General features: G+C 40.9%; 4 protein-coding genes across 5 annotated transcripts in view; all 4 read left to right on the top strand.

Annotated features, from left to right (window-relative positions):
• The first annotated feature begins 22 nt into the window (after nt 1-22).
• Nucleotides 23-11,599, top strand: LOC146468262 (fanconi-associated nuclease 1-like). The gene is made up of 11 exons (XM_085125068.1): nt 23-1,376; nt 1,501-1,708; nt 2,040-2,177; nt 2,625-3,093; nt 4,737-4,913; nt 5,635-5,889; nt 6,575-6,670; nt 8,346-8,444; nt 10,239-10,367; nt 10,874-10,979; nt 11,355-11,599. Exons 1-11 carry the CDS (start codon nt 269-271, stop codon nt 11,387-11,389), a joined length of 2,820 nt encoding a protein of 939 aa, XP_084981194.1. The 5' UTR covers nt 23-268; the 3' UTR covers nt 11,390-11,599.
• An 852-nt stretch (nt 11,600-12,451) lies between these two features.
• Nucleotides 12,452-15,399, top strand: LOC146468261 (E3 ubiquitin-protein ligase MARCHF2-like). The gene is made up of 2 exons (XM_085124841.1): nt 12,452-12,874; nt 14,580-15,399. Exons 1-2 carry the CDS (start codon nt 12,596-12,598, stop codon nt 14,889-14,891), a joined length of 591 nt encoding a protein of 196 aa, XP_084980967.1. The 5' UTR covers nt 12,452-12,595; the 3' UTR covers nt 14,892-15,399.
• Nucleotides 15,400-17,619: 2,220 nt separating this feature from the next.
• On the top strand, nt 17,620-19,522 carry LOC146468260 (UDP-GalNAc:beta-1,3-N-acetylgalactosaminyltransferase 1-like). The gene has a single exon (XM_085124837.1). It carries the CDS (start codon nt 17,693-17,695, stop codon nt 18,767-18,769), a length of 1,077 nt encoding a protein of 358 aa, XP_084980963.1. The 5' UTR covers nt 17,620-17,692; the 3' UTR covers nt 18,770-19,522.
• A 75-nt stretch (nt 19,523-19,597) lies between these two features.
• Nucleotides 19,598-25,664, top strand: part of LOC146468259 (betaine--homocysteine S-methyltransferase 1-like) — a 7,741-nt gene continuing 1,674 nt past the window's right edge. Inside the window, exons 1-7 of one of the 2 annotated variants that reach the window (XM_085124675.1) lie at nt 19,598-19,727; nt 21,742-21,880; nt 22,663-22,769; nt 23,060-23,251; nt 23,793-23,943; nt 24,529-24,711; nt 25,342-25,472. In XM_085124675.1, coding sequence (XP_084980801.1) covers nt 19,704-19,727; nt 21,742-21,880; nt 22,663-22,769; nt 23,060-23,251; nt 23,793-23,943; nt 24,529-24,711; nt 25,342-25,472 — 927 coding nt within the window. In that variant the 5' untranslated portion in view covers nt 19,598-19,703. Of the gene's footprint in view, nt 19,728-21,512; nt 21,881-22,662; nt 22,770-23,059; nt 23,252-23,792; nt 23,944-24,528; nt 24,712-25,341; nt 25,473-25,664 lie in introns of those variants that run through there. The other variant, XM_085124674.1, reaches the window with a different exon arrangement.

The following is a 25,664-nucleotide window of genomic DNA, read 5'->3' as shown; positions in this document are numbered from 1 at the left end:
TTCTCCGCTGGCAAGGAACTGCGGGCGACACTTTTTCAAAATGGCGGGAGAAATGCAGGACATTCAGAGCAGAACATCGAAAATCTTACCACTCTGTTAGCTTCTGGCAAGCTAAAAATCCTTAATTTGTGATCGTGATCCTACCTTAATGTTTTTTTCTGTGCCTCGATACATCTGAAAGCTTTATTGACACTTCGTGCGGCATGTTAGTTTTCCAGAAAACTAGGTTAAACTTGAGGTTATAACACCTACAGTCAAACAGATCTGAATGGATCGCAAAAGAACAAAGTTAAACTTACCTCTTTCACGTAAACGAAAAAAGGGAACTACAGATGATCTTACAGATTCCATTTATATTCAGTTGAATGCCAAAGATGACGAGGATGATGTTGGCCAAGAATCTCACGACACAAACAGCTCGCATGGGAGAAGTACAAATCCTGAATCAGTCAAAGTTCTTACACGTAAAGAAACACACCATAGCAATACAAAGACAGGTATAGCGGCGTGGCTAAAGAGACCGTGCAGCCCCAAAACTGTTGACTGCCCAATGTGTGGTAGAGCTGTTCTCCTTTCCAAGATAAACAAACACTTGGATGCCAACTGTGACAATGACTGTCATTCAAATACCGGAAACAACAAACCTGATGATCATCTACAACAGCTTGAGAACAGATCACGCTGCAAAGAAAGTGGGTTGCTTGGCTCAGATTTCCCAAAAGGTGACAACGATAAGGTTTCGTTTCCAGTCACTGATCAAAGCATGATGAGGTCAAGAATTTGGAAAACTGATGGTAGACTCTCACAAGTAGCTACTTTGAATGATGGTCACTTGTGTGCAGATAGTGGAATAACTGAGGGGGATTCCCCTAATGCATTTAATGGTATTACTAAGGGACATTTCTCTAGTCAAGGTGTGCATGCTAAACACCCAGCTGTTGAGATTGCAAACAATTTCAAAGAATGTACAAATGATGGCAAAGTCTTGCAAACAAATCTAAACATGCCTACATCTGAAGATCTTTCAAAGCTTCCATCAAACTGTGTTGAAAGTGTTAAAATACATGTACCCAACAAAAACTTAGAAGAAGAAAATCCAGAAAGTCAAGCTGAAGAACAGAAAGATTATGAACCATATTACTTGGCCAATTTTAAGTTGGTTTTGAGTACTGTATTGTCTAATGAGGATGACAGGAGGTTATTTAATGAACAAGACAACAACATCATTGATTTATTCAATGAAATGTCCCTAGAGGAACAGAAACTGTACATTCGTCTTTTCCAGCGTAAACGTGGCTGGTTTAGATGTAGTAAACTGGAATACCCAAAGATTTGCAGAAATCTGAAACCAGTTTTAGATTGCCTCATTCATAAAGGTAAAGTTATTGTCACATAAATTGCTCTGCTATATTTTTTTATTGCTCTAATAATTATCGATCTGATAAAAATTATTTAATCTCAGACATAACATGCCATAAATTGCCACATTTTTTTGGACAGGTTTTCTGGAAGATGAAGGTGAACTCACAAATCTTCAAGAGACACTGAAGCTTATTGCTTCTCCAGAGTTGAAGCTTTTGGTTAAATCTCTTCATATTTCTACTGGAAATAAGGGAGGCACCAAGGAAGACACAATAGAGACAATAGTCAGCCTTGCTGAGAACCAGAAGACACTCTTTGGAAGCTTCAAAAGTGTTGTTTTAAAGAGGTACACGTGAGGATTAATGTAATGTCTCATCAAACCAGAAGGAGAACCCTGGATGAAGGTTTGTCTTTCTGTCTGCACCCTAGGAATTTACATGTATCAAACATACAACCAGTGTGGATCCAGGATATCCAATAATGTACTTAATGTACTTGAAAGGGAAGTTAACATGTACATGTAAATCAACCAAAAGGAGGGAATTTGATACCTGTCTTGGTCCAGGGATTTGGGGTTGGGGAGGCAGAAGTGAAGAGATCTTTTTTTTATATCAAGAATTTTTCAAACAAAGCCAGACACCTCAGTCATTTTCTATTGATTTTCTTTTTATAAACAGAGCCAAGCAAGTCCTTGGGTCTTGTGTCAGAGTGGCTGCTGTTCCCAGAGAAGTGTTTAGCCGAGTTTTGTTGCTGTTTACGATGAACGTCATCCCAGATGAGGAGGATACTGGAAACAATGGACGGGCTCAGCAACTGTAAGCTTTGTATTAATCAAACCTAACCTTTATTTTACAGAAATAATGCTTAATTCTACTAGCTATCAATACAGAATGTCTGTTATCTTATGGACAGTTCTCTAGTAAGTTTTCCTTTGATACAGTTGTTTTTTAATTTCATTAATAGGTGTACACTGGAAAGTGAGAAAAGGGCCCATTATCAATCATTGACAGTTGAACCATGACCCACATTTCCTTTGCATACAGCTGTACGTTGTGCAATGTATTTGCTTAAACAATACAGCTGATCTATGTTTTTAGATAGTGGAATACCCTTAGATACATGTACTGTACATACTGTAGCTAAAACTGGTAAGAAGCACCCTTCTGAGCGTTTATTGTTTTCTTTCATGTAAATTCTGTTGAATTATTTACCATTACGATAAAATGAGTTTTAGTGCTGAATAATCTCATCTGACTTTTTAGGTCAACTCTGTTTCTTGCTAACATTGGCAAAGTTGTCTACCCAGCCTATATGATTGACAGACGCACACCAGTGTTCCATTCTCGTGACAGTCTCATTGCCTTTGCAGATGCTTATCAGCAAAAGCATGAAATGTTTATGGCGCTAGAAAGTAACAATTTTGAACAGGCTTACAGCTTCTACCCTGAAGCATCCGAGAAGTTCAATGACATTCTGGCCAAACTCAAAAATGATTCAAACTTTCCAGCAGCTCATCTTCCAGAGCACTTGCGATGCTTCACTGCCGAGTGGGCCATTACTAAGATGTGCTATTTTGGAGTGGAGGTGTTGCAGAAGTGGCGGCAATATGACAAAGCCGTGAATCAGCTGGACATTTTGCTCCAACAAGATGTGTTTTGCTTTGATTCACGTGGACGCTGGTTTGACAGATTGGCACTGAATTTACATCAACACTTAAAAAATCCTGAAAAGGTAAATTAATAATAAAGTTTCAGAAACAGTGATAAAATTACTGATATTAGCAGTAATACATGTATTTAAACTTATGGTATGGTATGGACAGCTGTAATACATGTAGTTTATAACAGTTAAAAGGAGCCTTCTTTCTCCCCACCTCCCTGTGCTAAACACCTGCTCTCACGAGAAAAAAAAATTGTCGTGCAATGCAAGTACATTTAGCATACAATAATATAACTGTGTTATTTGAAACGTTTTAATACATGTTGCATTATTTTGGCACCAATCCATAGCACTACATGTACAGTGCATTTTCTGACTAACATTAGCACCCAAATTCCTTTAGTAATAATGAGTTCATCGTACATTGTAGCTGTACTGATTTGAAAAGAGCCTTATTATACCTGTTTTTAAATCTGAAATAATCTATTAATCTAAACATATACAATGATCTGCAAGGGGGAAGGCCAACACAGTAGATGATATTATGCATAGTGCAGTGAATAGTGCTGAAAAGTTAGTAGGTGATAACCTGTAACACCTGTTCCAGCTGAATACCCTTGAAAGAACCTTGATGTTATGGCTGATCTTGATGACTTTAGGGTCATTTTACTCAGAAAGCAACCAGATTGTTTCGGGTGCACAGCTCAATGTAAAAAAGTGGCCAAAAATGTCATGACAACCCTATATGTGGTACAGTCGAATCCCCCTTTGCGACCACCTCTCGTAAGCGACCACCTCTCATCAGCGACCACTTTTCCAAAATACCAAAAGTTTCCAAGTCAAATCACTATAGATGGAACCTCTCGTAGGCGACCACCTCACGTAAGCGACTACCTCTTGTAAACGGCCACTTTTAGAGATGATTGTTTAATATTTTCAATTGTTTTTAACCTCCCGTAGGCGACCACTAGACACACAATCTGCTGTATCGCTCACAGGCGGAAACTGAAAAATGTTTCACTGTAACATATTGGCCACATCATTACAGCGGACACCATAAATCTTACAGTCGGAGCAACCAGAAGTGTTTCCTGATATAGCTTAGCATTGAAGCAATTGATAAAATACACATGAACTATACTTCACACTGAAATAAACTTTAATTAGATTGAATCCCTTGTAGGAGAAAACTCTCTTATCTTTTATCTGTCTTGTCTTTTTGCTTATGTTCCGTTCCTGAAAAATTTAGACAGCGCTACTTGGAGTAATAAAAGAATCAAGTTTCTTTCGCAATAATTGTCTCAATCGCTGTGAGATACAAACAATAAACACCATAGACCCTAAGACTTTTTTTTTTTTTTTTGCCTAGAATGCTTTTGGCCCAGTCTTAATATACTTGTAGGTAAGAAAAGTTATTACTATGGGTTTCGTTAGACACTGGCAAAAGGGTCAGGTCTCTGTTACCAACACTAAATTTAGACTCCCTGTGGTCTGATTCTTGTAAGCAACCGCCTTCTGTAAGCAACCACATATCCTTGACATTATGGGTGGTCGCTTACGGGAGGTTCGACTGTATTATTATTATTATTTTACACAAAAACAAGTCCATATACTAAAAATGAAGCCACTCCAAGGATAACCAGCAAATTCAGCAAACAAACAACTTGAGTTCAACAACCTTTAATAATTATTAAAATAAATTTATTTATTAATAGGCCATGGAGGTTATCCGACTAGGCTTGTCTGACCCACATGTCCGGTTTGGTCGTCATCTTGCACTGGTACAACGAGCCAAGCGTATCCTCTCTTCACCTGCATTTCAAAAAGAAAAGAAGAAAAAATGCGAGGAATTTGCAGATCTTGATTTGAAAGAACCCAGCCCCCCCAAGAGTGTAAGTAATGGTAGTGAAAGCTGATGTGAGTAATTGGTCACGTGTGAGGCTCCAATGTATATTTTTTTCGGTAAAAGTTTATAGACTACTGTGCAAAGAAAATGTGAGTGACATTCAAGAATTCTCCAAACATCTTTCTTGTCACTTTTCAATGAAAATTTATGAATTACTTTGTAGGTAAAACAGTAGTTCCACAAATTTGCGATTAGTGTTACACTGTAATCAGCTATCAAATAACTGTGCATGGTCAATGGAAATTTCAGCAAGGATGTTCAAACACAATTATTTTGGTCTCAATGAGCTGTAAAATGACATAAAATAGATAAGAAAGGAGATATGAGAAGAGTGAAGAAGGAAAAAAGACCGGCAAACCTCATGTTTTTATTGTGCTGATTTCAAAGATGCATAATTTCAGTAAAACCGTTTTCAAAAATCCAGGTACAATACATGTAGATGTACAGTATGTAAATGTTGTGGTTTATTAATTTGGTTTTTGTTTGAAATTTTATTTTTTCAAACAAGTTTTCTTATTAGTTTCCTTAGTTTGTGTCAGATTCATTACTATAAACTGGTTTTAAAACTGATATAAATCAAAACAAGTTAATACCACAACTAACATGTATGAGTTGCTTGTACACCAGCACATGTACATGTATTAGCCAGGTTGTTTCTTGAGGTAAAAGGTAAAAGGGGCTAACACACTACTTTCCGATCAATACAGATCACCATCTCTGGAACAAGATGTGCTGAGCTTGGTGTCTTCATTGCCCCTGAAATTGACCAAGATGGTGAGGTCAACCATGGCACAAAAACCTTCTGCGCAGTGGAGGAATACGCACTGTCATATTACCGACAGCAGGGATTTGACCAAGGAATTCACGGCGAGGGATCCACCTTCTCCTCTCTCTATTGCTTACTCATGTGGGACATTATTTTCTCAAGTGGGATTCCTGATGCCTTTCGTAGCCCTTTTCAGGTACATGTACACCCTGTTAATATAATCACCTTGTTATTGACGCTACTTTCATTTGCCCCCCCAGAGAGGCTGAGAAAGTAATCATTTTGAACATAATTTTGTGTCATTTACCCCTTTAATGCTGAGCCACCCTGTTAACGCAACTTAACATGTACATGTAGATGGACCATTGGTAGTCAGACTGATGAGGTTTGCCTGTATACAGTGGAACTGGGTTAATACGGACACCAAAGGGACACACAACTGGTGTCTGTATTATCCAGGTGTCTGAATTAAGCAGGCTCTTACAATAAAGTCATCACAAACACGTTTTTTGAAATTATGTTTTTTGGACTCAAGACTAAAGCATACAATTAAAAAGCAACAGAACAGTGTTTTATGTCTTTATGTTTTATGCTTGTTCAAGTGGTTCCATACTAAAATTAAATAATGTTTGCTCAGTACATGTACTTCAAAATGTTACTTACAATGTACATGTAATCATTTAAAATAGTCTGTAACTTTGTCCGTATTAAGCTGGTGTCCATAAAACGGGATTCCACTGTAACTACAAACTCTTTTTTGTATCATGGGTTTATACATTGTATAATTTTAGTCTTTGTGCTGCTACATCCATTTCCCGGAATTTTTGTATTGTTTTAGCATCTTCTTGAAGATTTAAGCTGCAGAGTTTCCTTGTTTTTAGGCTGCACCTTTAGACATGTGCTTTGACTCATTTTACACCTGCCGCAAAGAAATGATTGACAGGAGGCTGGAGCAAATCAGAGAAGCATCAGTTGAGGTACATGTACATTGTCAGTCTTTTTAAATACATGAATTGAATTCTTTGTTTTTGAGCAATAGAGAAGCCTGGTTTCACTGGCAATGAATAATTATTAATAGTTGTAATAATTATTTGAAAGCAATAAAAGCTAAAAAAAATTATAGATCTCAACAAGTTCATGGAAATCCAAGATAATATACATATCAATCAATCAATCAATAATTGTTTGTTTACTCGCATAATGTCTAATGAGCTAAACATTTGTTCAAAGTACATACAGTGGAACCTCGATTTAACGAACCCCTATATAACGAAGTCCTCAGTATAACAAATGATATTCTTCAACCCAGCCGAAGTTACAGTAAAATGTATGGAACAGAACCTTGATATAACGAAATCCTCTTAGCAATTTTAGTAGTAGTTTTCTGTTGTTAAAATTTTGTTCACCTGTTCAGTTTTCCAGTGCTGTAGCTATGTACAGATCTGTTCAGTGTACCATAGCTTCATATAAGCATTAAGGGCCTGTTCGCATGGAGGTAGGGGACCCCGGGAAGGTGAGGTACCCCGCCTCCGTGGGTTAACCAATCTCTCTTTTCTTCTTGATCGCCTTCACATGAGAAGTGGGGTACCCCACCGAGGCGGGTTGCCTGGTCAGCCGGGCCGGGTAACCCGCTTGGCTGGGTTGAGTTTTCTCCCTGTGAATGCTGAAAGTGAGGAAACCCACCTAGCTGGGGTTAATTCTGAATTTCCCCAAAGCCCGCCAAAACAACATGGCTGTCAACCCCAACAAGCCTGGTAAGCTTTTCCAGCGATTTCATCTTCAAAACATCAAGAAAGACAGTTTTAGTGAAGAAAATACTGAAGAAGTTGACGGTGCCAGCGACAATTTAAGCGTGGAGTCCGATAGTCAAGCTGATCTGCTGGATCAAGCTGAAGTTTTGCCCGAAACAATAACAAAACAAAAAGCTCAGATCTAAACATTTGTCAGCCCAAATCTAACAAAAAAAAACCCCAAAGGTCAGGGCATGGACTCCAGAATGGGTGGAATGTAACTTCTATTGGAATATCTTAAAGAATACGATAATAAAAGTTACATGCGACTTAAATGGAAAGGATTTTGAACAAGACCTGTCGGCGATGAACATAATGTATAGCGTATTAAACCTCACCCCAGTCCCCCAGGATGCATGTGGAGGCTAACTTTTTTAACTACAGGTAGGAGGGGTACCTCACCTTCCCGGGGTACCCCACCTCCATGTGAACAGTCCCTAAAGCACAAATGTTACTAACAGTTATAATTCAGATCTGGAAATGCTGGGTAGTGTAACTTAACACCGTTGAAAAACAATTATTAACTATACCTCAATATGACGAACATTTTGGTTGTTTTTCCGCAAATTCATTATATCGAGGTTTTCGATATAACGAACCCTTGATATAACGAACAAATTTCCCCAGTCCCTTGGCACTTTGTTAAATTGAGGTTCCACTGTACAATTAATGTATTTTGCTGAATATTAAAAAATTAAAAGTATATTAAAGAAAAAATTTTGAAAGCCTTGCGGAGTGACACTAGACTGTAGCTTCACACAGCGACACATAGGTAGAGTAACACTAGCTTAACCCAGCTGTGAACAACTGGGTTCTTTATCATCTACTTTTAAATGCGCTGAATCAATAATATTATTTTCAGAAACTTCAGGAAATACTGTCCACAAGCTGGAAGGATAATGAGGGACAGAGCTGCGCAGGCCTCAGCTGGGAGCGGTTTACAAATGTGGAACAAGCAAAAGTATGACATGTCAAAAATTCCTCTTAATGTGTACACAATGCGTGTTTAATAATAATACTACCAAAAGCAATTGTGTTTTGCTTTGGTTTAGGAAGGAAGGAGGGAGGAGGAAGGAAGGAGGGGGGAGGTGAGGTACGGAAGAAAGAAGGATAGGAAGGGAGGAGAGAGAAGGAAAGTGAAGGATGAAAGGAATGAGGAAGGGAAAGAGATAGAGGAAGGAAGTTAAAGGAAGGAGGGGGGAAGGAGTGAGAAAGTGAGAGAAGGAGGAAGGAAGGAGTGAGCAAGGGAGGGAGGAAGAAAGGAGTGAGGGAGGGAGGAAGGAGTAAGGGAGGTAGGCGAAGGAAGGAAGGAAGGAGGGAGGGAGAAAGGAAGGAGTGAGGGAGGACGGGAGAGAGGAAGGTGAAGGAAGAAGTGAGAAAGGGCAGGAAGGAGGACGGAAGGAGTGAGAGAGGGAGAGAGGTGAAGGAAGGAAGGAGTAAGGAAGGAGGGAGGAAGAAAGGTGAAGCAAGGAAGGAGGGAGGTGGAGGGAAGGAGGAGGAAGGGGGTGAAGGGAGGAGGGAGTGAGGGAGTAAGGAAGTAGGAAGGGAGTCAGGGAGGAAAGAGTGAGGGAGGAAAGAAGAGAGAAAGGAGGGAGAAGGAGTGAGGAAGAGGAGGAGGAAGGAAGGAAGGGAGGGAAGGAGGAAAGAGTGAGGGAGGAAGGAGGGAGGAAGGGAGGAAGAAAGGAGTGAAGAAGGTAGGTGAAGGAAGGAAGAAGTGAGGAAGGGCAGGAAGGAGAATGGAAGGAGTGAGAGAGGGAGAGAGGTGAAGGAAGGAAGGAGGGAGGAAGAAAAGTGAAGCAAGGAAGGAGGGAGGTGACGGGAAGGAGGAGGAAGGGGGTGAAGGGAGGAGGGAGTGAGGGAGGAAGGGAGTAAGGAAGTAGGAAGGGAGTCAGGGAGGAAAGAGTGAGGGAGGAAAGAGGAGAGAAAGGAGGGAGAAGGAGTGAGGAAGAGAAGGAGGAAGGAAGGGAGGGGGGGAAGGAGGAAAGAGTGAGGGAGGAAAGAAGAGAGAAAGGAGGGAGAAGGAGTGAGGAAGAGAAGGAGGAAGGAAGGGAGGGGGGGAAGGAGGAAAGAGTGAGGGAGGAAGAAAGGAGTGACAGAGGAAGGAAGGGGTGAGGAAGGAGTGAGGAAGAGAGGGAGGGAGGAAGGAAGGGAGGGAAGTAGGAAGGGGTGAGGGAGGAAGGTAGGTGAAGGAAGGAGTGAGGAAGGGCAGGAAGGAAGAAGGAAGGAAGTAAGGTAGGAAGGAGAGAGGAAGGAAAGAAGGAAGGAAGGAGTGAGGAAGGGAGGACGGAGGAAGGAAGGAAGGAGGGAAGGAAGGTGAAGCAAGGAAGGGGGAGGGTGGAGGGAAGGAATGAGGAAGCGAGGAGGGAGTAAGGAAGGAAGGCGGTCGGAGAAGGGAAGGACGGAGAGAAGCAGGGAGGAAGGAGTGAGGGAGGGAGGGAGGGAGGGAGGAAGGAGTGATGGAGGAATGAAGAGAGGAAGAACGGACGCAATTACTTATATGTAGCATCCATCAGAAGTTATGGGACCTTACCAAAAACAGGATCCAGATGTATTTTTTGGGGGGTTTAGCTTGGTGAAATTCACTTCGCGTGAAGTGAGCTTGATGTCTCATTGACATGGAAGTGAGAAGTTGCGAATTAGTTTCATCTTTTTTAATGTATTTATTTCTTGACTCTGATAAATACTTGGAGTTTCTGTGATCTTATAGGTTACGTCTTAGTAACAACCCTTTGACCATTTTGTTATCTTTTCACAGCAACTTGTTACTTGTCTGGGTGGTTCTGTTTTGTTCGGGATATTTACTCGATTCGCTCAAGGTTATCGTTATCATCGATCTGGTTTGCCGGACCTTGTGGTGTGGAATTCCTCCACTCTGGACTACAGGGTAAGAATCTTTTACTTGTACCTTTCACGCAAAGCAGTCCAATAACCGTCAGTAAACAGCGTGTTGCATTTTCTAGCAAAAAGTAGCGCTTTAAAGTAAATTTTTTGTTTTTAATTTTAATTTTATTACACAAGACATTGACATAAATTGGTAGATTGTTAGACTAGGGCATTAGTAAAAATTACCAGCCTATCGTGAAATGCGAAACGGAGATGACAATCTCTTACAGAGAGAGATCGATGCTGCTCATATCCCGGGGAACAGTTGTTTTGTGATAGGCTTCAGAAATGTTAAGGCTAGACTTCCCCCACCCCTTTCCACCCCCACGCGAGAATACAACGATCTTTGTGTATAAGAAAACAATACGAAAGGAAATCATGACTTCAGCGTTTCCGAGGAGACACAAAATCGCGTTCGAGAGGAGAGCGACCATAATGTTAACATACAGTATCTACAGTAATGGAAGTTTATTTGATATGCGTTTGTTATTTTTATGATTATCACAGATCGCTGAAGTAAAAGGTCCAGGAGACAAACTCTCTACCAAACAGCAGATCTGGCTTGAAGTGCTGGAGTCGCTCGGTGCAAATGTTGAAGTTTGCTATGTTACCGGTAAGACTTGACAAGATTCTTACAGCATTCTCTCAGGAAAGGAAGACTGGGGAATCGGCCAGAAAAGTCCATCTTGATAATATCTTGTTGAAGAATCCCCCTAAATGGTTTGTTGTCAAGTGAAATTCATTGTAACCTTTCAGAAACACTACATATACCTACAGGCATCCCAACAGGCCAGCGCTTGAATCTGGCCCAAGCGATATATTTAACTGCCCTTACCTTCACAGACGTCGTTTTCACTGTAATGACGTGTAGCTTGTCGCTTAGAAATTGTCCTTTAGACTACAAACAGCTATTCGCTTCGGTACGAGTAAAGCTTATAAAAAGAACATGCACTCTCACTCATGGAACATTGGGTTTGTTTGTTTTTAGATATTGGTGCAAAGCGCCTCAAAGTGTCAAAATAAAATGAGTTGATGATGAAATCATGGAGACGTACAGACCACTGAAAATCTGCTCGGCCAGACAAAGAGGCGGGTGGCAATGCCACGGTGAGCGCGCGAGGCAATGAGGAGACTGGCGGTTTGCCCTCTTGTCTTTAGAATGCATAGATCCTTATGTAAAAGATCTAAAAGTCTTATATTTGATGGCAATGTATGAAATAAAGTATTTTATGGAATATTTTGTCTTTTGCATAATCTGCGAACACCATCAGGGGAAGTAACTGTAGGACTTGAGCGGTGACGCTTGCCACCGTTTGGCCGCCACTTTCGAGAAATTCCATTCACTTTGATTAATCGGCAAGAAAATCGACCTGAAAGCTCTAATTAACTGGACTGTTGGACTGATTGTAAGTCCGATGCCAGATCGACACGTGCGCCCTTCTCGATTCTCGCATCACACGCCCCACTACCCGGAAAAAAAGGATAAATTAATTTATTTTTCGCAGTATAGGTACAACATTGCGCCCCATACAGTTACCGCGTGTGTCCATCTCTAACACCAGGGACACGCGGAACACCATTCTCCACGAAGTCAACAACGCATTGAGGGCACGCAGGCGCAATTTTATCTCACTTTATCCTTCTGTGAGACAAGGTGAAATTTTAAATAGTTGTGCGCAGTACTGCGCCTTTTACCGTTTGGTCGTCCATAGCAAGTCGATACAAGCTGCTTCCAGTGTTGTTTAAGCTTACTTTTGCTTTGAGAGCGCGCGCGAGGCTGCTTTCAAATCGGCCGCTTTCCAGGTTATCGTTTGACCCGTATAGAGGTACTTCCTAAACGTGCGTTGCCTTAAATCTCTACTCACTGTACCTCGCTTTGCACATTTCTTGCGTTATTGTTATACATTGCTGCTCACTTTCACATGCAAGGAGGCACAACTCGGTGGCCACCCAGTGAAAGTCCACACAATCTAGTCTCAGTTAAGTTGTGTTATTTTTTGTTTGTCTTTTGGTTTTACCACCTACGCCTAAACTTGCCTCGATTTCCAACTGTTTGACTGCGTGACTAAAAGCAAACTCCGGTAGGCAAGTGCGCATGCATTTCCAACTTCTCGCCTCTTTGTTTCGCACTTCCCAAAAGTGCGCGCGCGTTATCGTCGGCATGGTAACTGGTGTGACGCACTGACCCTCATTATGTCGTGATTCCTTTTCGTTGTATTTTCGTTGAACATGTCTGAAGGTTCACAGACTCCAGCAATTATCCCAGTGTCGGGTTCTTTTAGCTCAATTTCGTTGGAGGATGATGCTCCTATGTGCCGAATATGCCACAATACCGGCGGGAATCAAGGCGGCCAGGAAACCTTACGGAGGGTATGCTGGTGTAAAGGCACCATGGGAGAGGTACACAAGTCCTGTTTGGAGAGGTGGTTGACTGCTGTACATAGTGACAGATGCCCCATTTGTCATTATCAGTTTCAAACAAGGCGGGTTTATAAACCGATTAGAGAGGTACGTATTGAATTTAGGTTCATTCATTGTTGAGATGCGGAATTGTTAAGTTGTGTAAAGGCCCGTTTACGTACGCCATTTTTTTTTTTTAAGTTCTTTTGTTGCGTTCGAGCTGGCGACGAAAACCACAAGTGTAAACTAACGGCAATTTCAGTGTACTTTTGGTCGCGATTTGCCACCGCGACATTGCATAGGTTTTCATGCAACTTGGCGGCGATTTTGGGAAAAGTTGGTGTAATGGTATCAAATATCAGCTATATATCGAATCTGAATCGCGCCCAAATCGCAGTGAAATCGCGGCTAGCTTACATCTGCGATTTTCATCGCGAGGTCGAGCGCAGCAAATGTGCGACAAAATCGCAGTCAAAAATGGCCTGTGTAAAAGGATAGGGATTAACAAACTGGGCTTGCAAGTTTGAAAATGTAGGACAGGTCTACAAATGGATACCAGCCACATACCAACTAACCGCAAGCTCGGTATCTGGATATTTTGGGTAACTCTTACAAGGATAGTAATAATTATTACTAACGCTAACCATCATCGTCATTATTATCATCAATACCATTATTTTCCATCCCCCTCAAAAGGTCAACGGTCACATAGTCAAATTAAAAATCTGTAACAGGGAGATTGCACAAGAGAAATTTGTTAAGTATTTAGGTCTTCTCATTGACTCACATCTCAGTTGGAAGTATCACATTTCACATATTTCAAGTAAGATTAAGAGATGTATTGGCACACTCTCTAAGGTAAGGCACTCTGTGACCGATTTGGTCCTTGTACAGTTGTATTACTCACTTATCTATCCTTTCCTGACTTATAGTTTAATAACTTGGGGGACTACATATCAAACGGCCCTCCTTCCGCTCATCACCCTACAAAAAAGAACTGTCAGAATAATAACATTCTCAGAGTATAATTGCCATTCTAGTCCACTCTTTCGGAAATTGAAAATACTTAAAGTAATTGACTTATTATACTTGTATTGTGCTTTGTTTATGTATGACTATTACTCTAATTGCCCTTAATTTTTAACGATTTTTTTAAGAGTATTAACAAAGTACATCAATATCAAACAAGATTGGCATGTGAGATCTCATACTATCTGCATAAAGCGAGGACCAACTATGGCAAATTTAACATTCGTTTTTTTGGAGCTAAAGTTTGGAATTCCATTGAAGAGTCATTATAATCCAAGAGTCGTTCCTGTTTCAAAGTCCTCTTAAAAGAATCGCTTATCTCCAACTACTGACTGGCTCGTTGATGTACTTTATTTTCCAGTTTTTGCGTGTGCACTTCCCCTTGTTTATTGTTTTTGTGTGTGTGTGTGAATGGTTAATCGTGTCCTTAGTTCTATTTTAATGTAGGGTGTTTGCAAATTTTTTCCGCTTGGTCCAGCCACTTAGCTCGATTAGCTTGCTATTTCCAAGTGGCTGTGCCCTCTTCCTTAGTAATTTTTTTTCTTTAATTTATGTAACACTGTATAATTTCTGGGCACGAATAATAAAAGATTGTTGTTGTTGTATCATCATCATCATCATCATCAACATCATCTCAAATATCATCATCATCAGCATCATAATTCACAAGGCGCCCAAAATGTATCTTTACGTTACATAATTTTCTAAATACAAGTTAACAGGAGTTCGTACTCTTATTACACCCTGTTATAATTGAATAATGGTCTTTCCGTTTTATTTTTAGTGGAGATGTCCCTCAATGGACGCAAATGACGTTGCTGCGTTGTTGTTTACTATTTGTTTCTTTGGAATGTTTGCTGTTCAGCTGACAGGAATGTTTATCCTCATCAGTTACTATAAACAACCAACTTGCCACACCACCATTAGTTTAGGAATCGCAGGGATCGCCACTGGACTTCCTTTCTTTTTGGCGTTTGCTATTGGACTTGCAGTGAATGTCTTTTTCTCAACATACTGGTTAGGGTGGCGACAGGCAAACAGACGAGTTATTGTACTTTTAGATAATTTAAATGAAGTAAACATTGTACCTGTCTGAGCAAACAAATCTTGTCATTAAGCCTATTTCCAGAAGTTCAAAGGACATTTCAATTGTGTATTTTTTAAATACCATGTAAGACGGTTTAGATATACAAATATGAAAATCTTAACAGCCTACACTTTTGCGGCAGACCATGAGAGATCAACGCTCGCAAACCAGGCACAAAAAGGTATGATTATTATAAATCTCCTCCTTCCTGGAAATAAACTCTTCCTCTAGTTGCACATCAAGCCAAGGACACATAAACACCCTTCAAAGAATAGCGGCCCGCGTGGGCGGGTTTTGCACTCGTAGCTTACGTATTCCTTTCTCACCTCGAACCTGCGTACAGGCGCGGCGATCAATGGTTAACAGGTTAGCAGCATTTCGATCTAAAGGCCCCGCGTAGATCGAATCCCGATGTTTGCTATTGTTTTGCCTCTCTTACAACAGAAATCTCTACATTAATTGTTTCTTTCTATCCACCAAACCGTATATAAAAGGCTGTCGGAGAAGAAGATTATACAAATAACAAATAACAAGCTTTCCAGAGTGATATCAACAATCACATTGCTGAGCACCATTTACAAACGAACCACAGAATCGACTGGGACTCTGCCAAGTGCATTACCTACTGTACAAATTACTATCAACGACTCACTCTGGAAAGCTGGTTTACTAACTTAGAACAAACGCCACTCAACCGTTGCCTACAACTACCTGCACCATACAAACGACTTATTGACAACAACAACGAAACAGACAAACAATAGACATTTTACTAACAATAGACCCACGGACTTTTTGCCTAACAAAAGACGGATCGAAACGCACAAATCACTTTTTACAGTCTTCACAGCCAATAACATACGGCTTACTGACAAACGACCAATAACATCTGGACTTCGTTGACCAATCAGGTTAACAACCAGGCACGTATATACCACCTACTGACGTTTCACGATTCACTTGACTCTGAAGATGACTTCCGCTCAGGTTGTCGAAACGTCAGTCAAAGTCACCACAAAGAGTCCTTCTCAGGACTACCCTCACCCGGATGATCATAATTTACGTACTTATGACAAGTGTATATATAAGATCCGTATATTTTCTTGTCATACCCTAACGCATACTGAGCCTTACTGACGGACTAAATACGTCATGCCGCGTCCTTATATTTTCCGTATACGATTTTGTGTACTGCCCGTACGACCTGAGGAAGAGATCATAAGTTGCTTCAGTCCCTCAGCTCCACGATTATTCATTGTATGCAAAAGTCAACATAAACGCACTTTTGCTTGAACTACCTGGGATAGATTTATAAACAAAATGCTGGACGTGAAACAAATTTTGCAGGGAGGAGGTCTACGAGTGTTGACCTTATGTTGACTGTTTACAAGTGAAATCCTCCATAACTTTCCCCAGTCCTACCCTGACGTGTTCACACTTACGGAAGCTTCCATTCTTAAAAAAGAAGATTGTTTTCTTAGTGGAACTATCAAACCCACTGGGAGATTATCTTATAGTCTTTGTCAAGATGGCAAGGAAAATACTGTAAGATATCCTAAATCTTGCTGTAGGCAAGCGGGCTCTCTTGCCTGGCCTCGCCTCCCTACAGTCAGGCGATTTTTCAACCTCATTCCCAGGGTCTCTCCTCTTCACGCGAAGAGGAGAGACCCTGGGAACGAGGTTGGCGATTTTTTTGTTTTGATCGAAAGTCACCTTTTCCTTGTACAAACAAACAAAAAAGGTGGTAGGTCGCAGGCTGTGAGTCGTATAGGAGCCGGCGAGCGAAGCCGGAAGGCTTCATGAACACTGTTGACAGGGCGCAGTAAACTGACTCGTGCAAAACACAGCAAGCTCTGGAAGCGGTTAATATACTGAATATATAGCGGGCCAGGAAAACGTTTGCGTGCTTCTGAGCTAGACGAACGGTGTAGATCATTAATCATATTTGTGAAAGCCGGCTAAGAACAGTTGATCTGTTTGGATTCCTTAGCTGAAAATTGGATTCGTAACAATTTTCAAGGTGCCGGGGCCGGATATCGTTGGAGTTTCTGAAAATACTACTAATGCTAGCTTGCATTTCCCACATATTTCGCCCGTACGAATATAAAAGGTTTTTGTTCTCCAGTGTTACCAACGAAATTACAAGGTTGCATTTGGGCAAATAAAATTCGAGTTTTTCTTCATAACTAAATCCGAATTTCTTAGGCGATTACGACCTTCCACTCCACCGGAATACAGTACTGGCTTTGAAACGGATCCTGTATGTCCTGTATGTGTAGCGTGCGGCAACATAGGTTTTAATTCTTGGGCAAAACTGTGCAGATATTAATCCAGCGTACCCTTCCTCGTACACGGAGTGCTTCTAAAACACCATTTTTTTTATCACGATATCAAATGATTTTCTCAAAGGAGAACAAACGCCGTAATCAGCTTTGGGCGAGTAGTATTTCAGGTAACGAGAACTTGAAGAATTCCATGATCATCCTAACCATTAGAAGCCACAAAAACTTTACATTTATAGCTTCAGAAAACTAGAAAAATAAATTGCAAACAAAACTGAACCATTATTTTTCGGTTTCCTACCCTCGACTCTTTAGTCCTTTTACCAAAAATGTAGTAAAAAATGAGCGTGACAGCAAGCTAATAAGTATCGTGTTACATAGCTATTAGACTATTGCTGAAGTGTTGAAGTCTACAATTAGCTGTGAAATTTCACTGCGTCGTCCATATAGGATCAAGAGGGAAAGCGAAATCTTCTTGGAATTGTTTTATTTAACTGCAGCCACAGTTGATCACACGACAATCAACTAATGAAGTGTGCTTCGTGTTCGATAACCACGGCGTGTTTATTTTTGTGTCTCACTCTTTCATTGTCGATGCTATGCGTCTCATTGTGGCTCACCAGTGAAGGTTTAACGAGCTATGTCGAGTTGATGGAAAGCAAGCTCAAGGAAGAAGGTCAAAAAAGAAAAATTAAAAATCTTTCTGGATCTTCGGACGTTTTAGTGCAAGCTATTCATGCGAGACCGACCAGGTCGTCGGATGCCGAGGATGCATCCTCGGACTCTTGGTACGGAGTCCGTAAACATCGGACGCGGTTATTGACCCGCACGAAATGTCTTCAGCGTTTTTTTCTCGTTGTTCTTGTGTCGAGCTCCGCTGGGGCTTACAAAAACCGCTTGGCAATTCGGCATACGTGGGGAACAGACAACGCTTTGCACCGGAAATGGAAAACTGTCTTTCTCATCGGCGAAGATCGAAACAGCATAGCAGTGTCAGACCGCGTCACGCGCGAAGCACAATTATTTGGCGACATTATTCAAGGCGATTATTCCGAAACATACGCTAATAAAGTGTTCAAGATTCAGTCTGGGTTTGAATGGGCTGCAAAATACTGTGGCTTTGAATACCTGTTGAAAACTGATGACGATGTTTTTGTCAACACTCGCGGTCTGGTGTCGTTCCTCAGCGGCGAAGGCGCACCGAAAAGTGAATTTTACTTCGGGCATTTAATGCATGGCAATCCTGTTCTTCGCAGAGGATTCTACGCTGTTTCTAAAGAGGACCACCCGGAGGATGTTTTCAAGGATTATTTGTCAGGCGGAGGATACGTTCTTTCCAAAGATCTCGTCCTAAAATTTACCCAAATGTTTGACGTTGTAAAACCTCTGAACATTGATGATGCTTACATAGGGATGTTGGCGGCTGATATTGGGGTCACGCCTGTTTCAACTCGCTCGTTTTTTATGCACCATGACAGGTCCAAATGTGTATACGATGCCAACCTTTTCGTAGTCAGACCGGTTGATCACAAATGCATGGGCAAATTTTTCGACGAAAGCCAAAAAAATATGCTTTCCCAACTAATAGAGGAAGTCGAATATTAATAATTATATTGCATTATGTTTACTTATATAATTGAATCCGGTTTACAATGCTTGCACTTTTTGTTCGCTCTAATCAGTTTATAAAAAAAAAAAATGAACGATTCAAAATATAATTAAACAAGCACTTAATCTATCAGGCTGTGTTGTGTACTGCCACAGCGAGCAGGTTCATGCTAACAGGTTCTTAGCTTAGGATGTTGATGGGAAAGTCACTTCATTTCTCAAAATGCTAAAATGCAGCCAAAAATGTGGAAGTTAGTAACTGAACTTCAACTTACCGCAAAGTGGAGTTTTCGTCTTTGTTGTTATTTGGTGGAATCTGGAAGGAATTCAGCTGTGGCCATTTTAAGTGCATTTTAGTAAAACAACACACAAACTAAAACATAAATTCCCTCCAAATCACACCAACGACGCAAAGATAACCCCACCTTGAGGAAACTGAAGATTGTTTCCACATTTGTGGCTGTATTTTAGCCTTTTAAGGTCTTTTAAGAACTGAACAATGAATTTCCCATACAAAGTCTATAAGTCGACAAAGGTACTTTAAAGCGTATATTCACTGATTTTATGCTTAGTTGACAGTGTAAATCCTTTCCATCCCAAATGAAACAGTGAAAAAATGGAAAAATTTTCGTCATGGACAGACCAGAGATTTGCACTGTCAAGCTTTGTGTTTTGTAAAACCCCAAAAAGAAAACTATGGAACGAACTGGTTCATTTTATAAAGAACCACATTTCGCGACAACAACAACAACAACAACAACAGCAACGAAAATATAAACAAAATGAAAATAAAAAAGTGTCTGGAGTCTGTATAATTATTTCACAATCATTCCTATTGTCACCGAAAAGACTTTATTTGCTTCAGATATTCAAGACGGTGTCACGAAATCCAAAATTGCAAAGGGTGATTGCACAGTTTAGACCGATCAATATGGCGGCGACAAAAGGTGTGAAGGTAAGCCAGTGAGAAAAGACGAATTTTTTTTCTTTGCGGGCGCAGAATCGTAAATTTCGTCTTTCAAGGAAGGGCCGCAAATCGACGATACTCGATACATATGGATCGCCGAGAAAAATCTGCATTTGAACCTGTCCGTACTGCTAGCGTACGCGTGCCTGTTCCTCGCGAATTGAACGCCATTGAACTGCTTAGGCTGCGATCAAAACAAAATACCTGTGATCTTAAGAAAACATCCTCAAGACTTGTTCTGAAATATTCGCCGATCATGTTTATATGGGGCGCAGTGGTGAGAGCACTCGCCTCCCGCCAATGTGGCCCGGGTACGATTCCTGGACTCGGTGTCGTATGTGGGTTGAGTTTCTTGTTGGTTCTCGTCCTTGCTCCGAGAGGTTTTTCTCGGGGTACCCTGGTTTTCCCTTCTCCTCAAAAACCAGAATTTCCAAATTCCAATTTGCTCTCAATTATCATGAGCTCCTTGCTTGGAAGATTGCGCAAGTTTTAGTGACGCGCCCGTTTTGTCAGGCGACGGGCTACAGAATCATGCAAAATGACAGTCCGATGATGTTTGTGAGCTTTTTATTTCAAGCAGACACGGTAAATTGATGCAAAATTATCCATTATCCAAATTCACCAATTTGTCTGAATTTTGCGCCGTTTTTACAATGAAACTTTACGTTACGAAGGTTCATTTTGATGGCTTAATTAATATTCACGTAATACACTGCGTGACAAATCATCCATGACGACCTCCAGGCGTTTGTGACCAAAGTTGTCACGGGTGCGCGCCCTGGAAGGGGCTGGTCTTTTCTCTGCCCAAGGTCAAGAGCTCACAATAAGGTATGTTCCGCCGCAAATCTAGACTCGGGGAATCGTTTTTCCATGTTATACAACGAGAACGGTCTAGTATTGTTTATGGCCAGAAATGTGGTATAGATTTCAGCTATCTTGGCTTGAAAAAGGTGAATGTTTGAAAGCGGAGGTTGAGGTCAAATTGGGTTATGAAAAATCACATATTTTAATAAAAAAAAAAAAATCCGGCGGTTAGGCTCTCGAAAGGATTGAAAGAAAAGTAAATTTGCAACACGCTAAAGAAAGGGGTTAAAATAGAACTGCTCCTACTTACATCGTAATATGCAAAACGAACGCCTGAAACACAAAACGCGGAAAATATTCCGTGCCTTCACCACCTACCCTTTTCGTCCTCTAATTTTTCTTGGTGTTGGCTTGATTCTTTTACTGTCTTCTCCCATGGCATTCTACTTAGCTTTCTTGTTTTTAATCTGCGCACCTAGAAAGGTTAGGAAGTTATTTGACAAGACACAACTCTCCCATCAGTCGCCAACAATTATGAGTAATTTTCCTTCTCTATTTAAATTGTATTATCTCTCCGTTATCTTTCTTTGTAAACAAACGAGAGACCATCGCAACTCACCCATTCTCAGCTAACAGGGACCATTGATGTCACGACTCTTTATGTCTTCTATTTTAACAAACCTCGCCCTCTCTAACACAAAAAAGCATTTTCTTTTCATCCTCAACATCTAAGAAGTTAACCGGAAAAATTTTGTTGAATTAACCTGTCGAGAAATTTTTTTGTGCATATTTATGTTACCCCAAGTAGTTAAAAATAGGGTGTCCCACGGCAAAAAATTTAACTTCGAGTAAGTTTTTTATCAATACACGCTTTGAAGCGGATTGTACTGAAGATCGTGCCTATTTTAAACTCTTACACATAAGTTTGTAAATATAACAATTGTAAGCTTTACAGCCCCTGTTTTATATTTACTTCAACATAGCTGGCACATCTAGTTGACTATCCCGACACATTTCGAAAAAAAAAACATTAAACTAGTCAGTGATTGGGTTATTTTCTTATTGGACCGTAAATTACGTTATTATATTTCATTGCAATATCTTACGTACAAAATACAGCCTGAAAAAAATAAAATAAAATAAAAAATCAGGCTTGAACGGATTTGAACCCATGACCGCCCTTTTTGTTGTTTATCAGCCGCGTGGGATCCTCGAGAGGCTAAATGAAGGAGAAATTGTGATAGGTGATGGAGGCTTTCTTTACGCTCTGGAAAAGCGTGGTTACGTGAAATTTGGTGTATACACCCCGGAATGTACAGTGGAAAATCCTGAAGCAGGCGAGTATAATACATAACAGCAGTAACAGGGTTAATTTCTAAATAGACTGTGGTGCTTCGTCGGCGGGGGAGTAAGAAACCAATGTTTCAGAACTGGGCGTCCGCGTGGTAAGCGTGTTTTTGTAATTTGTTGCCTATTTCTTTGACTGATTTATAGATAGTTGGTTTATTTCTTTTCATTATTGTAATCTAAACTCGTTCGTTATTATATATAAATGCTTGGTTTTATCAACAGAGTTGATAAAGTTATTTGGTACATGTTAGTCTAATGGTAACGTACTATTACGACGAAACCTTTCTCGCAAATTGCAATGCAACGCCGTTGCTAAAGTTGCGGACAAGATTGCTTGTGTAATACTTCATCTTCGTGTCTCGCAACGAACAATTGCGTTGCGAATTACACGAAAAAGTAGACTAGTCTTCTACTATTTGCAACATTGCTAGATGCATTGGTTTATGTAACTTGTATGCATTGTATTGCAACTTGCAACTTGCAACTTGCAAGGCCATGCTGTCTTCAGCGTTACTTTGGTAGCTGCAGAAACAAATCTACTTCGCGTAACAGCAGCTTAATGAGGTGACGTTAATATCAGCAGTGAAGCGCCAGAGCTCAACCAAAAGTGGAATAAATCTGTTGTTCTTGATTTCCTTCTCCGCACTGACTGCTAAAGTGCATGTCAGTGCTGTCCTTTCATCGATGGCAACAAAAAGGACCTGAGACCAAACTCTACTTACACGATCAAACGCGTAGTTTGAATGCAGTAAAATGTTTTTCATTTCAGTGCGACAACTTCATAGGGAATTTTTACGTGCTGGGGCCGATGTCATGCAAGCGTTCACATTTAACGGAACAGAAGAATCCATCATTAGTCGCGGAGTGAAGATCAAGGTATTTAGTACGGACTATCATTTTATTTGAATCCCACGCACTCGCGAGCACGTCTCCGAATTTCAAACATTGGTCTCGTGACGCGTTTTCAACGAAAATCTCACTTGACGTCCGCTGATGAAGGGCTAATCCCGAAACGTCTGGAATTTGTTCAAATATTTGGTACTTTTCCGCCATTTACCAAACTCTTAAAACTTTAGCAAGTATCCTATTATTTATTTATTTATTTATTTATTTATTTATTTAATTTATTTATGAAAACAAATACTACTTCCTTCCATGTTATTCAGGCTGTAGACATCAATGAGGCAGCGTGTAAAATTGCCCGAGAAGTCGCCAATGAAGGAGATGCATTAGTAGCCGGGGGCGTATCTTACACAGCGGCTTATAAAGCTGGGCGTGGAAAACACGCGGTCCAAGAGGAATACATGAAACAAGCGCAAGTACTTCTCAAAAATGATGTTGATTTCCTTGTAGGCGAGGTAAGCCTTTAGATGTTTTATTTCTATTATTTTATTCTATAAAATTCGGGGCCCAGTTGTTCAAAGCCCGATAAAGATAATCCTGGATTAGCATGAACTTTGAGTTACGTTTCTTAAAATTATCCTTAAAACATTAAAAACGACCAAGATGAAAACGAGTGTTTGTGTTTGTTGTCATTGATTGCAGGCTAGAGTACTGAGAGTACTTACTTTGATTTTGGCTTTACGCGACTCAATTGAAAAGCGCTCTAGTGACCTAATATGGCAACCTCACTGCCAGTGACCGCATGTTCTGACTTATCTAGCCTGTTGCCTTGTGCTATGTATTGCTGGTAAAGCTGACGTCATTAATTTCAGTCAATCAGTAGTGAAAGCAAGTGTGTTAACCACAACATTCAACTTGAATATATGGCATGTATCGCGCACGGGAGAGAAAGCTTGGTTAGCTGCGCCATTTGCATGCCTTTTTTATTTCCTCCGCTTTTCGTGGATTTGTTTTTAAACTCAGAAGTGTTCAACAGTTGATTTTGTTTTATTTTAGTATTTGTTGAACGTGGAAGAAGCAGAGTGGGCGACTGAAACGCTTAAATCATCTGGTAAAGTCGTGGCTACTACTGTGACCATGTGCCCCCTGGGGGACTGGCAAGGGAAGATTTCCCCAGGGGAGGCAGCAGTTAGGATTGCCAAGGCGGGTGAGAAGTTGTTTGCATTATTTACTAATTCACAAACGTATAACCCTTCGGTTATCTTTCAACTAGAGTTTGTCCTTTGTCGGATTAAAATAAGTCTCTCTGTCAATCAGTCAAGCAGTTTAGACAGTCAGTCAGTCAGTCAGTCAGTCCATGAAACGGTGAGTCAGTGAGGCAGTCAGTCAGTTCGTGAAACGGTGAGTTAGTGAGTCTGTCATGAACAGTCAGCTGGTCAGTCAGTCCGTGAAACGTTGAGTCAGTCAGTCAGTCCGTGAAACGTTGAGTCAGTCAGTCAGTCAGTCAGTCAGTCAGTTATGCAGTCAGTTATTCAGTCATTCCGGAGTCAAGTGGGTTGTCGCTCCCTCGAATAGTCTATTAGACAACCATTAATTACGTCATTTGGACACCAAGTCCGTTTGACAGTGAGTCAGGGAGTGAGTCCATCAGTCAGTCAGGTAAGTCAGACTGTCTTTAGGTCACTCGATCAGCCAGCAAACCTGGCAACAAGTCAGTAGTATCGATCAGTTGCTCTGTGAGTCGTTCAGTTCACGTAACCCCTACTGATGAAACCTATCTATTTTGACAAAGGTGCGGACATCATCGGTGTTAACTGCCACTTTGAACCTGATATCTGCCTGCGCACTGTTCAGATGATGAAAGACGCCTTAAACGCGTCAGGATTGTTACGGCCGTTAATGGTGCAACCAGTTGCTTATAAAACCCCGGATGTTGACCGAAAGGGCATGGTGGAACTTCCCGAGAGTCCATTCGGTAAGAATTGCTGTGATCACTGATGTATGAAGTCGATTGTTATAAACTGGATGATTGGATAACGCAATTCCGGAGTTTTGATTGGCTTAGCGGCCATGGGATATCAGCCGTTATACCATGACGGAAAAAGAATCATTCTTGCAAAGTGAAAGCAGCAAAATCTAGTAATAGATGTATTTCTCGGTTGTTTCCAATAACACAGTTATTTGACTTTTGCTTGTTGGCTATGGGATGATTTAGAGCCAACCCCGTCTTGTCTTGTTGGCTATCTGTCATCTCACATCCAACAAAGCTCATCAAGCGTACCTCCTATGGGTAGCCCACACAACTGAATCTTAGGCTGCAAAACAACTTGTAGTTTTGGCGTTGCTTCCTATTGCGCCCGCCCGCGGTCTTCTAAAGTCTGAAGCGAGCGAGAAAATGGAGAGAGAGGCAATGCTACATTCATCTGACGCCCTTGATGCAGAGAACATTCTCTCGCGTGAGGCCACGCTCGAATTTCCTGTCTTAATGTGCATCGTAAGGTTCGTTGATCGCCTCTTGATCCACCTCCCAATGAAACCTCGCGAGAAATGCCAACGGTACTCAGGAAATAATTCGATATGTTACATATCTTCAATTTCTCTCCAGCAATGGAAGGTCGTGTGATGACAAGATGGGAAATGCACAAGTACGCACGCGCAGCATATGAAATGGGAATCCGTTACATCGGCGGCTGCTGTGGATTTGAACCTTATCACATCCGGGCTATTGCCGAAGAGGTGAATTTATTTTTAGCCCGTGAGCATCTAGTCTCCCGCGCAGCCGTCGTTTGAGTCTGGTGAAAGACACGATATAACAAAGGCTATATAGGAGACTAATGAACATCACATTACAAGCTGATTTTCTGTCTAACTGTAACTACTTTGAAATAATTCAAACGGTGTGGGAGGAGTAGCTTAAGAGAAGCCAAC

The sequence above is a fragment of the Pavona decussata genome, unplaced genomic scaffold, assembly GCF_977016875.1.
Source record: "Pavona decussata unplaced genomic scaffold, jaPavDecu1.1 SCAFFOLD_133, whole genome shotgun sequence".
Taxonomy (NCBI): Eukaryota; Metazoa; Cnidaria; class Anthozoa; order Scleractinia; family Agariciidae; genus Pavona; species Pavona decussata.
The sequence above is the reverse complement of the archived record's forward strand: the minus strand, read 5'-3'. Positions and strand labels throughout refer to the sequence as shown.